We start from the raw sequence: 14,419 nt of genomic DNA, 5'->3' as shown, positions 1-14,419 counted from the left end.
CTTGTCCCCCTGAGATTCCACGACTCCCTTGTTGGCGGAGAGATTCAGATTCAGGTGGAAAAATTGGCCCTCATTCTTCCTCAGTTTCACTCATTCCTCTTCCGACTTTTGTAGGCTCGCCTTCATAAGCTTCCCAAATGCTGTCTCCGCCATTTGGGGATGCTATGGAGGTCGAATTATTCCCGCGAGAGAAAGCAAGAAATTCCGAAATCATGAATGTTACCGGGAAAAAAATCCAGTTTCCACGGGAATTCCGTTCGTCTGCTTTGTTACGGACTTTCCTCCGGACGTTTCTACCTTGTGAATAAATTCTGGCTATCCCACCGGTCCGCGAGGCTCTTGCGGCCCATTAAACGGGAATCACCCGACTTTCAATGTGGGAGCTCTCATCTGGGTCTCCAAATTCTCTTTTAGTTTTATCCATGAATGACTACGCCTCCAATCCAAACGTGCCCGAGCGTTTAGCGCTGAGCGTGGTCACCGTTGTAGATATGTCCTGCCCAGGATGACGGCGATTAAGGAAGCTCTCACTCGTCCTCGTCATGAAGGTCAAAAGCTGAATCGATAGGTTGACTGCGCACGCGGAATACCCGCGAGGAAATTGAAGAACCTGTTCCAGTACTCCGAAGTTCATTGTATACTATCCCGATCCATAGAGATAGTTTGGGCTCAAACACGGATGTCGCCGGAACAAGCGGTCGAATCGCAGTAAGATTTTGAGCGCATTCAGAGTACACCCCTGAATCCTGTGTCTTCGATGATTATTCATGATTCCGCGGAAGCTTCTTCCTTCATTTCCGCTCTCTATGCTAGAGAAATAGACAAATGCAATTCGGAATACAGTCCAAATGGCTCGCTCCCGAACGTGACTAGCAGGGAAAATATCGGAAACAAGGCGGGCATACCGTACAAGTGATTCAATGCTTCGAGATGGAAAACGGACTCGCTGCTCTACGTCTCAGGTCAAGCAGCATGTCGTTCCCGCAGTTAGTCAATTCGAGTTCGACCCTTACGGTCCAGTTGAAGAGTTTCCGTACGATTCCCTCGATCGATGCCGCACGACTCCCACCTGTGATGATCACAACTTCGACACGGCGCGAGAACTTCGACACGAGAAACTTCGACACGGGATCACACTGTGATCCCGTGTCGAAGTTTCTCGGGGAGCTTCTCGAGAAAAATAAAATTTGCGGACTTTCAATGAGGAGCATACGAGTCGTCAATTGTGAGCTTCGTTTTCGAAGTCCCGCAATCTCAGGAATTCGTAATCCGTGAGGTCAAAATGGGCGTTGCGGGGTGATTTCGAATCGCGATTCCGGAATTCTCGCGAGCGGCACCTCTTGAAGTCCACCCTCGGGTCGAACACGCAGTCCGAGGTTCACCCCATGCTATCTTCTCGTCGGAGAGCACTCTGGAATTCAGGGGTCGGGGTCGGGACCGTGCAGCCTCGCGCTGCGCTCTCTCCTCGTGTGTGGGAGCTCTGGCCCCTTAAAAACCGTGAGACTGATGGAGCAGAATCAGTTCAACTCGTGTCTTCTGAACGATCTGAAGCATCCTCAACCCTCATTGCGAAAATGGCCAAGGGAGATAAGCCTCGTGGACGTACGTCGGCGTATGCCTACTTCGTACAGACGTGCCGCGAAGAGTACAAGAAGATGCACCCGAACGAGAATGTCGTGTTCGCTGAGTTTTCGAAGAAGTGCGCCGAGCGCTGGAAGACCATGAACGAGCCCGAGAAGCAGAGATTCCAGCTCATGGCTGCCAAGGACAAGAAGCGATACGAGGACGAGATGTCGACCTACGTCCCCAAAGAAGCTCCCCGAGGCAAAGCTGCCCGTAAAGAGAAAGACCCCAACGCCCCGAAGAGAGCTCTTTCTGCTTTCTTCCACTTCTGCCAAGATGAGCGTCCTAAGGTCAGGGCAGAGCTCGGACAGTCTACCGTCGGGGAAGTCGCAAAGCAACTCGGCAAAAAGTGGCAGGAGTGTACCGGAGAACAGAAGAGTAAATACGAGCAGTTGGCGGCTAAGGACAAGCAGAGGTACGAGCTCGAGATGGCTGCCTACAAGAACGGTGGCGTCGCTCCCCCGGCGCCACCCAAACGGGACGAAAACAACGATGAAATCGAGAGCGAGTGACTGGCTCCAACCCGTGAAGACCCATCAGCTGACCCCAACGAAAAAACTGCCGACCGGATTAGACCCCGTAAACTCATGTTTGGAAACATACCTGATTCGTATTAAATATTCAGTTCTCTACAGAAAAAACTTAGCCGACTTCATTCTATGTAGAAAAGAATCTTGGTTGAATATTGCCGGCTGAGGCTGATCCGACCGAATTTTCTAGCCATTTTGAGACTTCATAGAGCAAAATACCCGAGTCTCACATGTCGTCGATCTCGTATCGCAGGCCGCGGGTGATACCAAGCGATCGGGGATTTTTCTCGGTCATCTACAGCCAGGGCGTGAGCACCATTAGATATCAAAGTAGGAGCGGATTCTACTTTCCGCACTCTCTGGCTGACGTCGGAGAAGCAGGGGCTTTCTCTACCCTAATAAGAGGAACTCCCGTCTTGTTTTATTCTGGCGTCCTCGAGCTGGAATAGGTATTAGGCAAAGGGATCTTCATCATCTCATGAGCAGTCTTCTGACATGAATATTCAAGTCTTCATGCGCCGCGCCTCGTCTTCGTCGGTCTTCAATGATCATTTAGTCATCAGTCATCAGTCGACCAGCAGCAGGGCTCTCGCTCAAAGTATCCAGATAAACTATCCAAATATTCTCTGGACCCGGCATGCATCTTCATCCCTAATTCCTACGATAGGAAATGCAGCTTCATTGATATCGCTCCAGCTTCACGAAGTCTCCACAGGATGGCCCTCGCTCGGAGGAATGCTGCCGAAGGCTGCCCTATGTGCAGCTTCTGAGGGATGAAGATGGCTCGGGAACTTTTGAGATCTTGTCCGCGAGAGAGTCCTCTGAGCGAATCATTTCGCGAGGATTAACACCGGACAACTCCACAGAAACTCAATGCCTCCCCGGTTTCGACCATCGGCTCTGACTCCTTCGTCACCAAGGACGGTGCGGTCGACATGAAAGATGTCGCTGATCACTGATTCGGGTATTCGGACCGCTATCAAGTATTCGTCAGAAAAGTCACGGTACCAGAAGAACTGATTGAGCCTCTAGCCTGGTCCGGAATTCTGAATCCCCGAGCTGGGGTTCATCGGAATCTTCTGCCCCTCGCTGATTATTCGCGAGTGAGATTCGTCATCGCCGTCTCGCTACCCTTTAGCTGCGACGAGCTTCGCTCGAGTCCCCGAGACGGACGTCGATAATGGTGAGCTCATTGTATCATATCGAATGAGAAACGGATAGAGTACCTCTTCCAAATTGCATATGTATGTAGGAATTCCCATAACAGACTCATATAGAATGTCGACGATAGGATGGCAGGTCATTGGCGCATTCAGAACAAGATAGTTCAAAACGGAACTAGGACGATCGAAGGGCAGTTCGCGAATTCGGTGGGCGATACGCGGATGAGAAGGGGAGATCCTGGCAGCGCTCTACCAGCGCCCTCGGAGGTCGGTTTTTCAGACGCTGTCTCCGTTTTTTACCTTGATTAGTATCGCTCTGATTCCGCAGGGGGTTCCACCGGGTGAATACTCCGATTGATATAGAAGACAGGCGAGTGAACCTATCTTGCACGGAATTGCTCACATGAGCTGGGCTCACATGAGCGAATCGCATGAAAAGAATCGTCGATACAGCGGAAAGCTAGATTGCCTGATTCGATTCTGCAGTCGATCACCATCGGTCCGTTCTGCAGTCGATCTGGAATATCAGCTCATGCAAACTCATCGGAGAACGCGGGAGAGCCGCAACACGACAGAAAAGGAATCACTGATTGCGCAAGCTCGGGCAGAGTTCTCATCGCCGCAGATTTCGTATGGACAACATAGAGAGAATCACCTCGATCAGTAATCGACCACGTGCCCATTCAGGGATTTCGAATACGACCGGGCTCAGGAAATGCTCGAGGTTACAAGAGTGCGCGAATGCGTTTCCGTTCTCGGCGTCCATTGCATGAGAATGCGCTTCCTTATGACGCCGGAAAAACTCGAGGCGCCTAGGCAGCCGTAGACAGCGCACCGCGTCTCGTTTTATACACTTGATGCGTCTCACCCGTGCTCTCGTCCAGACGACAGATGCGACCACGGCGACGGGTTTCCCGATTCGAGAATCCAAGCCGATCCCTTCTCGATTCTTTCAGGTCCGAAACTCATTCAAATATGTTACTTTCCGGAGTTCGAGCATTCAATTCAGAAATTAGGTCGAGCACGGAGCGTGGCTTGGTAGTCCTATTCGGCCGGCAGCGAGCACTCAACCCGATATCAGAATACTTGTTCACGCCCAGGGTTTGCTCTCGGGGATCAAGGCTCCGCTTTCCGGAAGGATCAAGCCGTTTTTCCCAACTCGGCCTTGGACTTGGCTTGGGACGCAGGCACGGGGCAGCATCAGGATCGATTGAGAGACGGAAAGCATTGAGGTCAACAGCAGAGGACTTTCTGTCGAATCAGGAGACTCTCTCATGCTGCTCACTCCGCGAGATCCAAGTGCTCCTACTCAGACAGAGCAATGGGTCGAGCTTTGTTGGCGACGTTTGTTCGCACAGCCTACAGCGATCAAACTCGATCCTTATTATCCATTATATGTACTTTCAATTATATTTTTATTCACGCGAGCTTCCTGGTGGCTTCCCCATATGGTTCGGATTCCTGTCTGCTAGGTGCTTCGCAAGCTTCACATATAATCCAAAGTGAAATTCAGTAGCATGTTTTTCTTCTCTCGCAATGGGGTCTCTACAGAGATACATAGGAAGGAAGTCGTTTCGCCCTGAGCTTCTTCTCCCGAGCTCCGAGGAAAGTTCGCTTGCTAGAGCTACTGGGCATCCCTTCTACACGATCCGAAGAGCCGATTTGAGCCACCAGATTCATAGTTACGACGGAAGACACCCCCCGACCAAGTTCCGATCAGCCTGCATGAATGATCCATGGAACAAGACGCAATAGTACAATGCTGAGTGAGAGCGGAGCACGTTTCGAAAGAGAGGGAAAAATGCCGTGAGTGACCCCGATCCGTGGTGTTCCCATGGGCTAGGGATTCTCTCTCGTGAATTCGCGACAACGAAGATCGGGTCCACGGGTATCCGGAGACCGCTCGCACGATGTCTACCCGAGCAAGACTCAATGATTCCTTGGCAGAGCTCGAATCCTCGATCTCGCATCATTCGTCGAGCACCTACGAGATCTATATCAACGGGGCTCAAGTGGACTTCTTAGCTAGATTGAGAGCTGATAACTGCCCCGGAGCAAGTCTGACAGATTTCGAGATAACGGGATACATCGGACGAGGGGGCTATGGGAGAGTTTATCGTGCCAGGACCAAGGACGCGGAGGTCTGCGCACTCAAAGTGCAGCTCGTGAGCGCGCAATCTCTCCGAGAGAAGACGCTGTCATACGCGTTCGATTCGCCTTTCATCGTAAGAGCGTTGTTCGCTTTCCAGGACGCCCAACTATTGTATGTAGCGTCTGAATTCGCCGACTATGGTGATCTCAAGACGCACTCGATGGCCATCCGCGATTTCGGCTCTGACGAACTAGTCAGACTCATAGCCGCTCAGGTTGTTCTGGCTTTCGAATATATGCACTCCTGCAATCACGCTCATGGTGATCTGAAACTCGATAACGTACTTCTGTTCAAGAATGGATACATAAAGCTCTGTGATCTGGGCGTCACTCAATCTGTCTTCGATGAATCCTACGTGTTTGAGGGAGATGATGAACACTTGCCGCCGGACAAGCTAAACGAGAAGCTCTGCAGAATCTCTCCTGAATGGTCGGGACTCGGAACTTTCATTAATATACTGATACCGAGAGGAGAGAGTCAGATCACTTACCCAAGGCCTACATTCGGTACCGACTGCGTGGATCTCTTGAATCAATTGGCTAATCGGGATCCAAGTCGCAGAATCGGCTTTGCGACGCAAGTCAAAAATCACGCCTGGTTCAGAAGTGTCGATTTTGTGAAACTCTTCTACCAGACGATTCCGATGGTAGACAAACTGCCTCCAGGTTTGGAGCACCCTCAGATTCGTCCGACGAACGCCGTGGATCTCACAGATTTGAGCGAGTGAGATGAGAGCGAACCTGCGCTTTTTCCAAACCTCCGCGACTTTGTCAAATCAAGAGAATAGTCACTAGATGGAGCGCTCACGTGCGGAACCGATCGAGAAAGCACCGTACATTCGCCGCCCCCTCCCGTGAGCGAAGAATAAACGGTATATGGAACATGGATTACCCGCTTGTGCTCCCGGCCGCACGCCCCTGTAGATTCCGCGAGAAGTATCTCATAGGAACGATTGAGCCTCCGTCCGCATGCACGGCTTCTCTTCGGTGAAGTCGGCGAGCCCGATGGGTCAGTCAGCATTGGAGAGAGCCGAGTGTCCGGCTGCCGAAATCGCCTGTGGAGACTGCTTATACCCGCAACTGATTTCCAGCCCCAAGCGCCCCTCCAGCGTCGAAGCCTCCGAAGCTCCTGTCCATACCCCGTGACAACGGAGCTCAAATTCTTCTCCCCGCGGTCATCTGCGATCTGCGACCCCAATCAGCGGACACGAAATTATTTGATTCAGAAATCCCCGAGAGATCATTGGACGAGATGGAAGACGATCTCGATTCTCTCATCTCGCGGAATCATAAGAGCTCGAAAATTTCTCAAGCTCAATTGTGGTTTTTGTTTACATCTTTGCCTCTATACTCATGGCGATTGGAAGCTCGACCAAGTTCAACGGGTTCACAACGAATACGTCAGGTTGTGTATGAATTCAGTCAATCAATCAATCTCCGATCTGTCTCGAGGAGTCGATTGAAGACTTGCTGCCAAAGGAGCGAAGTCTCCCGCTGGGAGCTCCCGCGTCTGAGAGATGGGACCTAGGAACTAGTATCATTGATGGAGCGGGTCTTCCTGTAAAGGAAGACGATTCTGGGTGCTGCGAATCGTTCGTTTTCCGTTTTTCCTCATCCCCGAAGCGTCTTATTCCAACGGATGCCCATTCCATGATGAATAATGAGTCGTGCACTCGGTGCTGGCTCTTTCAAGCTCTTTCAACAAAGCATATAAATAATCATCGTCACCGGACCTTTCTTCTGACTGAGAGCGAATCTATTGCACGCAATTATCCCTCCCGGTCCGAAAGAGTCAGGACCGGTTTTTCTACAGCTCCGTTCGCCAAGCTCACGAGCGATGCAAGAGTAGTAACCTTGAGTCCGGTGTTCTTCAATCGACGGACGCCCGTTCAGACTGCAACGATACGATGCATTTTGGGGTGCATCTCGGGAATCAGCTTGTAGAGGATTCAGCCGACTTAGTCTTTGAGAGGTAGAGGGATACGTGCGTGAGCTCGGAGAGAAAATGCGAAGTATATCATCCCGGGAAGCGAAATCACATTCCGTATCGCGCCGTGTAGATCCTGAGGGGGGCAATTCGACATGGTTTCGGAGCTCCTACTGTTTCCAAGCAGCGGACACAACTCGGCCACGCTCGAATGCTCAGGCAATTACCGGATTTTGGACCGTTTTCCTTCGAGATCGAGAGAAGCGACTCGGCTCTCCGGGTGTGGAGCTATTACGAGAGTATTCCGAGAGGAATATCCGGGATTTCCTAGCTCATATCCAGAACTGCGTTTCACCGCGGCCATTTCAATTGGATACCCGGAACTCTGCGAGGGAATCGGAGACCACATGTTTCCGCGCATATTTTTCCGCATGATACCCGAGAGAACTAGAGCGAGACTTTCGCCGAGCCTATAGCCTACAATATCAGCAGGTTCCCGTTATTGAACCTCGAGCCTCCCTCAATCGACTCGGAGATGTCTCGTGCGGTGCAGAGGAGGCTTTACTTCAATTCCACCAGCCGAGAACCGCCGGGAGGCACCGCTCGACTGTATTCTATGACACCAGCGGAAAGCATCGAGAAGATGTCAGAAGAATGAAGAGAAGGAAACCCTGCAAGATGTAGATCCAGGACGTCGCTCCCTTCTGCGATTTCCACCGTATTTCCCGAGCAAGTGATTGCTCCGACTGACTGGCATTGAGAAGCCAGAGCGACCTTCGAGAGGAATGAACTGCGAGTACCTGTATTCGACTCGTGTCCGTACGAAGAAAGGCTTCCCATGGCCTGAATGAAGTCCGAGAGTTTCTTTCCTATTATTCGAAAACCTCCCGTCGAAAGCAGAAGAAAAGCACTTGGAAGAGGAAAGTTGGAATTTCAAATATCCAAGTCGAGTTCGGCTCGGCAGCGCACCCGCTCACCCCTTCGGCGGCCTGACACACGTTTCCCCGGATCTACGACAGCGGCCGCCCCCGTCGCTAGTGCTGCCGCCGAATCGAAAGTAGAGAACGCTCTGAGTGTAGAGATTTACTGACGGCTTCCAGTCGCTCCATTTTTATCGATACCGCAATACTCGCCTCGCTTTCATTCCGCGTGGGCTCAAGCGACGACATTCGCAATGCATGCGAGCTTCCGCAGACGGACGTTATTGCGGTATCAGTATGCTTAAGCTTAGCGTCCATTCGCGTCGTATAAATGGTCGGATGGGACACGATGCATAATTTCCAGGTCCGTCAGGCCAAGTCGGCCATGACTCAGCCTTAACTTTAAGTTCTGTCCAGCGCGCACGGTAGGCGCCTCCTCATGCACGGAGAGGACATCCGCCGGTATTCAAGCGAACTCAAACCGATTCCCGATTTCAGCCCGAGAAGTGGGTCCTGGAACGCGGGAATCTCCGTGCCCGCGTTCCTCGGAGAAGTTCCCTCATCCTGGTGACCGTTGCGCCAGGGAATTCGATGATCAATCGAATCACTAGGCTATATTCCCACCTGACTCGGATCTTCCTCCTCGTCCGGCTCGCGCCTTCGTTATTCCTCGACTCGACAACCGGGATGATTATTCCACATTGATCGCATCGAAACCAATATGTTTCCTGCTGGTCGATGCAAATCCCTAGCTCGACGACAACATCCGCGAGCTTCGCCTCCGGCGGAAGGCACTCTCTCGGACGCAATTCGATGTCAACACGCGCTCTGGGCGCCAAATATTGCGTCGGTCCTCCGTAGACATCGCGTCACCTGTCTCACGCATAGAGTCACACTGAAACAAATCTTCGCTCTGGAACATCAGATCCGAACGAGGGAGGCGTAAGAGACCCGGATATCGAGGATCTTCCCGTAGGAATCGGACGAAGACGGGAAGAGGATATTGCTTCCCCAAACTCAAACTCTAATACATACATATACAATATATCACAAACTTCATAATAACGTCTATAACTCTAGGCTCCAGGGAAAATTTTCTGGGCTCTGGATCGGGACATCCGACGCCGGTGATGAGTGAATACTAGATGAATGGTTCAGAGGTCCGAGCTTCCCCACGTTTCCCGTTCAATTCCTTTTCGGTCCCAGCGTCAGAACACGTTCTTTTCGTTCAGCGTGGGAGACCAGTTCTCGCGGAAGTGAGCGCATTTTGTGTCAGTGCTCCGTTCAGGCTGCGCATCAATCTTCGGTTCCATTAACATGCGTCCGTAGGAACTACTGCAGCGAGCGTGGCTTGCAACTCTGTGTTCTTAGCGGGTCGGTCGGACGTGTGTTGTTCTTGATGCTGTGCTCAAAAGAAAACGGAGCAGAGAGAGCTAGCTATGTAGCTGTGTCCGCGTGGTAGTTCAGTAAATCTTAAGTGCGCCGTTGCCGACGAAAGGCGGCCCGTGAGTAGGCCCGACGTCGCTTCGGCGAGTGGATGAGGGTGGTCAGGGGAAGGCGAAAAGACTTGAAAACGGGGAGGATGTCTGAGGCACGCGGGCAGGTTGGCGAGTGTTCACGAATGCGTAGCCGGCGAGGCAGAGCTTTCGAAGTTCTCCCATTGTGTCCGATCGTTTGCTCGTCGCTCCTCGTGTTCCTCTGTACACGGAAGGGCTTGCTGTGAAGTTATTCCGATGCGCACTCCTCTTCCGTGCCTTCTTCGGTGGAGCGGTCCCTCGTCGCGTTGTTCGCGGCTTCCGCTGCGTTCTCTGCATTCCGCCTAATTGGGTCGCTCTGCGATGTCGGCACTTCTCAGATAGAAATACTATTTGTATCAATAGCCGACTGGCGGGCCAGAGAGCCAGCGCCAAGTCATCTGGCGATCACAGCATCGTCGCGGACTTAATGTTGCGACACAGACTCGTCGCCCGTGCCAATCTACTTGGCATAGATCGGCTCGTTATAGCTCGACGCGGAGCGTTACGTGTCGAATGCTCGACTTCGCTGAATTTCGTCGTCCCCCCCCGCCCGATGAATTCAGAGCTTCATCGATCCATGGCTTGCGCTGCCCTTCCGTTCCGCTCGGTGTCTTTGTCGTCGTCGTTGTTGTTCGCTCCACGGGGAGCAGGGAACAACAACTCTCTGAGATGAGCTCGTTACGGGGCCCGATGACGGAGGCGGCGGAGACGTGATGGCAACAGTAATCATGATATTTAGACCGATGGAAAGGGAGTCGAGGGAGATCTACCTCGGACTGATAGAACCCAAGAACGTCGCATCGGTCTTGGACTCACACTCTCCGTACGTTCGAGAGGCGCAGAACGTGATAGCCTCCGGCGAGTGCCCTCCTAGGTGAAAACAAACGACTGGAGCTGACTTCGGAAAGAAACTCCTCACGCATGCCCGAAACTCTCGTGTAGATCTCGATGTTGTTTCATTCTAATTTGATTGCCTGGGCTGCTGTGCGATTCAGGCCGCCAATTCAGCGGAGAATTCAAGCATCTGAACGATTGCTTAGCAGATGCCCGAAAGTCTATGTTGCTTTATGAGTCCGTTTTCGGAGTCCATGTCCGACTCGGGGCAGGACAGCTGCGCTCTCTTGGTGGAGGCGCCTGCCAGTGATAATGACTTCACGTCGCGAGCAATCCGGAGCTTGTCGCGGAGGGGACTCGCAGGAGCGCCGGCCACTCATTTCGTACAGTACCAATGTTCCGTGGTGTCGGAACCTAGAAGGATCGCCGAGCATCGCGGAGCTCCTTTTCCCGTCGACGGAGATACATTGGAAGACCAGAGCGTTCATTTGGACGACCGACCGGAGCTTTCCACGGAAGTCGTCACAATCTGAGGCTCAAAATCATTTTTGCCTGGTTGTTCCAGAAGCGGGAGAACGACTATCAGACCTCATAAGAGGGTCAATGATGAAATGAATTCAAAATTCAATTCCCGCGATCCAGACAGACGCCCTTTCCGACGAGAGGAAGGAAAGCCGTCGCTCGTGGAGTCTGAGCTGATCATGGAGTTTTTCATATTGAATGACGGCGGGGGAATCGAGTCTTGTTGAGGCATCGGATCGACTAGCAGCGAAATCTCTATCAATATCGGGTAAAGCCGAGGCAACACACAGATGGTCTTGACAGCAATAGAGGTTTTTTCATCGCTCCTCATCCTTGAGCAGCTTTCGTGATCAAGTCGATCGGATTCCGTCGCAGTTGTCGAAAAAATGCTCAACTTGTGATTCGGTCAGCCGAGACATAGCGTTTTCGTTTCCCTTGGCCCTCCGGCGATCTCACTTTTCAGTCGACGCATCCCAAGACTTTCTGTCGAAAAGGTCGTCGCTTCCGCTGCAAAAACATGACAGACTTCGAAAAAATCCACAATTGTGCCAGGAAAGAGCATGTCGTACTTGTCTCCTCGGACCAGGCGACGCGACGCCCGGTCCCAACGGACGGAAGGAAGGTTACGGCGTCTGTGACCTCTCATGCAGACCTGCTCTCCACGAGTGCTGCGTGCGCGGGAGACAGCTGAGCATCGGCTCGGTATCTGCTGCCGTCCGAATCCCCTGACTCAACCTCACAGAATTTCGGTCCGGAATCTCCCAACGGCATATCCGTCCAGACTCTCCTAACGGAATATCCGTCCGGACTCTCCTCACGGAATATCCGGCCGGGCTCTCCTCACGGAATATCCGTCCAGACTCTCCTTACGGAAGCGCGGGTCCCCGGCCTTGAACCTCCGGGAACATTTTTCGCGTCTGAAATCCGTTCCGTCTGGAGGAGATGTTTTGGGGATTCTTCGTCTATGATGGTCAACCTTCCGAACGAACGTATGATAGGGATCCATCAATAGAAACGATGTCACTCGCAGTCGAACTGAATATGTTCCTTTTCGTGTATGTACGGAAAATACACTGATTTGTCGGCGTGAACAGAGGAGGGAATTCTGAGCATGAGAATTGGTGAAGCTCGTTCTGAGGAACGATGCCTCCGATCCCTTATTCGGCGCTACGCGGACCCAAAGCGGACGTCGGCCGTACGCTATGTATACCTATCGCGCTTTTTGTTGATGCTTCCGCTCCGCAGCCTGTCGGAGTACCTTTTACGAAGTACGCCTCACGAGTCTTCTGTAGAAGCAAGCCATATGCGAGGGAAGGGAGCTCATAAGCCACTGTTTAAGAGCCATTGAGTGCCACGGCGAATGAACCTGACTCTTCGGGCAGGCTCACCGACCACGCTCAGTTTCTTATGGCCGACCTCAGATAGAACAGAGGGGAGAAAACGAAAAACAGAACTCGGAGCTGAACGACGCAGCTATTCGACCTTTCGCAAGTGTATTTTGCGCTTAGAAAGCATGCTTCCCGAGTACATATGGTCGTTATGTTTATCTTGCGAGCGCATCGTAATAACTTCCATACGTCATGAATCAGTATCCTCAACGGGGAGTTTGACCCTCACACCGAATGAGAGCCGATCGAATGCGGAATATTGATCCTATTGGTTGACCGTTGATTCCGAGCTGAGTTTTCGGAGTTCGTCGATGGTCCCCGACATGGACGATGTTTCGCTGAGCGAGTGTTTTCCCTCGCTCTCACAATTTGTTGCTTCCGATTCTCGATCTCGGACAGAGGGTATCGAATTCAGTGGCTGGACGCCCCAGCGGGGAGGGCGTGTACGGGACCGCAAACAATTTTATTTCTAGCCGGTGCTATTTCCTAATCCTCTAGACACGACGATCGCATCAATTTGAGGCTAGTAGGGAAGAACATATTTTGCATGAAGCCCCGGAGAAGGATGCCGTGACATTCCGGGCAGCTTTTCCGCGGTGCCTCACTCCCATGATTTCATCCCACGCGCTCGCAGACGAGCTCACGACTGGAAACGACTTTAGGGTGCGAGAGACCTTCAGCTCCCTCGAATCGCGATTCGAAGGGAACTTCAGCAGAGTCCAAGCCTCCAGCATGACGATGGAGAATATCCGCGTCTCGCGTTCGCAGATTTTTCGAAGAACGCCCTCTCTCGCCTTGATTCGTCCTATGATGTCGCAATACAGATGTATTTGACGAGCGTAATTCATGACGAGTACTCGAGGAAATGGTCTGGGAAGAGCCGTGAGGGGCTTCGAGCTCCCAATTATCGTAAGCACCCACAGCGTGGGGGAAATCCGCCGGAGCGAATCCAGAGAGCAATAATTCGGAGTCGGTTGCGATTCTATCATTATGCGGGTACCGTGAGGGCGACTCTCGGATCTATCCCCATTATCCTCTGGTGAATGAGAGCGGTAAAAGCAACAGCTGTCCGCTTTACGAATTAGCATACGCTGTACCACTACACATCACGAAGTTCTGGGCTGTTCGAAGAAGATAGAGCACGCAGCATGGAAGGCGAAAAAGTTAGAACGACGGCGCTTGAATAAAAGACGGAGTCCATCGAGAACCCAGATTAGCTTACCCCACCACTTAGTTCCCCTCCCTCGTGCGTTCCTGCTCCATCTTCGATGAGTATTCCCCCCTCGCGAACCAGCCCCAGCTTTCGGAGCGTCTTTTTGCTCGTCTACTTAATTTCCAGTTTCCCATTGAGTTCTCAAGAAGCCCGCGCCCATTTACAAACTGATTCTCCGCAGGCAGAGCAGAATCCCTCGATCCCGCCGCCGGCGCCACCCCTTCTCCTCTCCCGAATATCGGAGACATGGATTCAGAGAAGTATAGGAAAGCTCCGGAAAGAGTGATCGGACGAGGGAGGGAATTAAAAGCAAGGAACAAAGTGGCATGGGTGAGGAGGAGAAATCCGCAGAACGCACTGGAGAGGCATCAGCGTAGCACCTCCTCCCTTGAAACAAAATAGATGACCTCAATCCTTGATACGACCGTTGGTCCTACCGCTATACCAAGCAACGAACGTACCCTTGAGGTGAAAAAATACCCACCGCGAAGATTCGCGGACTACTCCCATCTATTCTACTTTTTGCTTATCTCCTCGACCTCTTCTCTACTCGGAAGGAACAGAGCAACTTCGACAAGGATCCCACGCATAACGCGCTCGTAACGAATGGGGAAAGCGTCGACGCCGCTCC

At 52.1% G+C, this 14,419-nt stretch overlaps 2 protein-coding genes across 2 annotated transcripts; both read left to right on the top strand.

Annotated features, from left to right (window-relative positions):
- Nucleotides 1–1,559: 1,559 nt before the first annotated feature.
- Nucleotides 1,560–2,135, top strand: LOC100907435 (high mobility group protein DSP1-like). The gene has a single exon (XM_003746756.2). It carries the CDS (start codon nucleotides 1,575–1,577, stop codon nucleotides 2,133–2,135), a length of 561 nt encoding a protein of 186 aa, XP_003746804.1. The 5' UTR covers nucleotides 1,560–1,574.
- A 3,091-nt stretch (nucleotides 2,136–5,226) lies between these two features.
- Nucleotides 5,227–6,195, top strand: LOC100907292 (cAMP-dependent protein kinase catalytic subunit gamma-like). Its single transcript, XM_003746755.1, has one exon. It carries the CDS (start codon nucleotides 5,227–5,229, stop codon nucleotides 6,193–6,195), a length of 969 nt encoding a protein of 322 aa, XP_003746803.1.
- Nucleotides 6,196–14,419: the final 8,224 nt, after the last annotated feature.

The sequence above is a fragment of the Galendromus occidentalis genome, unplaced genomic scaffold, assembly GCF_000255335.2.
Source record: "Galendromus occidentalis unplaced genomic scaffold, Mocc_1.1 scf7180000077501, whole genome shotgun sequence".
Classification (NCBI taxonomy): domain Eukaryota; kingdom Metazoa; phylum Arthropoda; class Arachnida; order Mesostigmata; family Phytoseiidae; genus Galendromus; species Galendromus occidentalis.
This window is presented reverse-complemented; position numbering and strand designations above follow the sequence as displayed.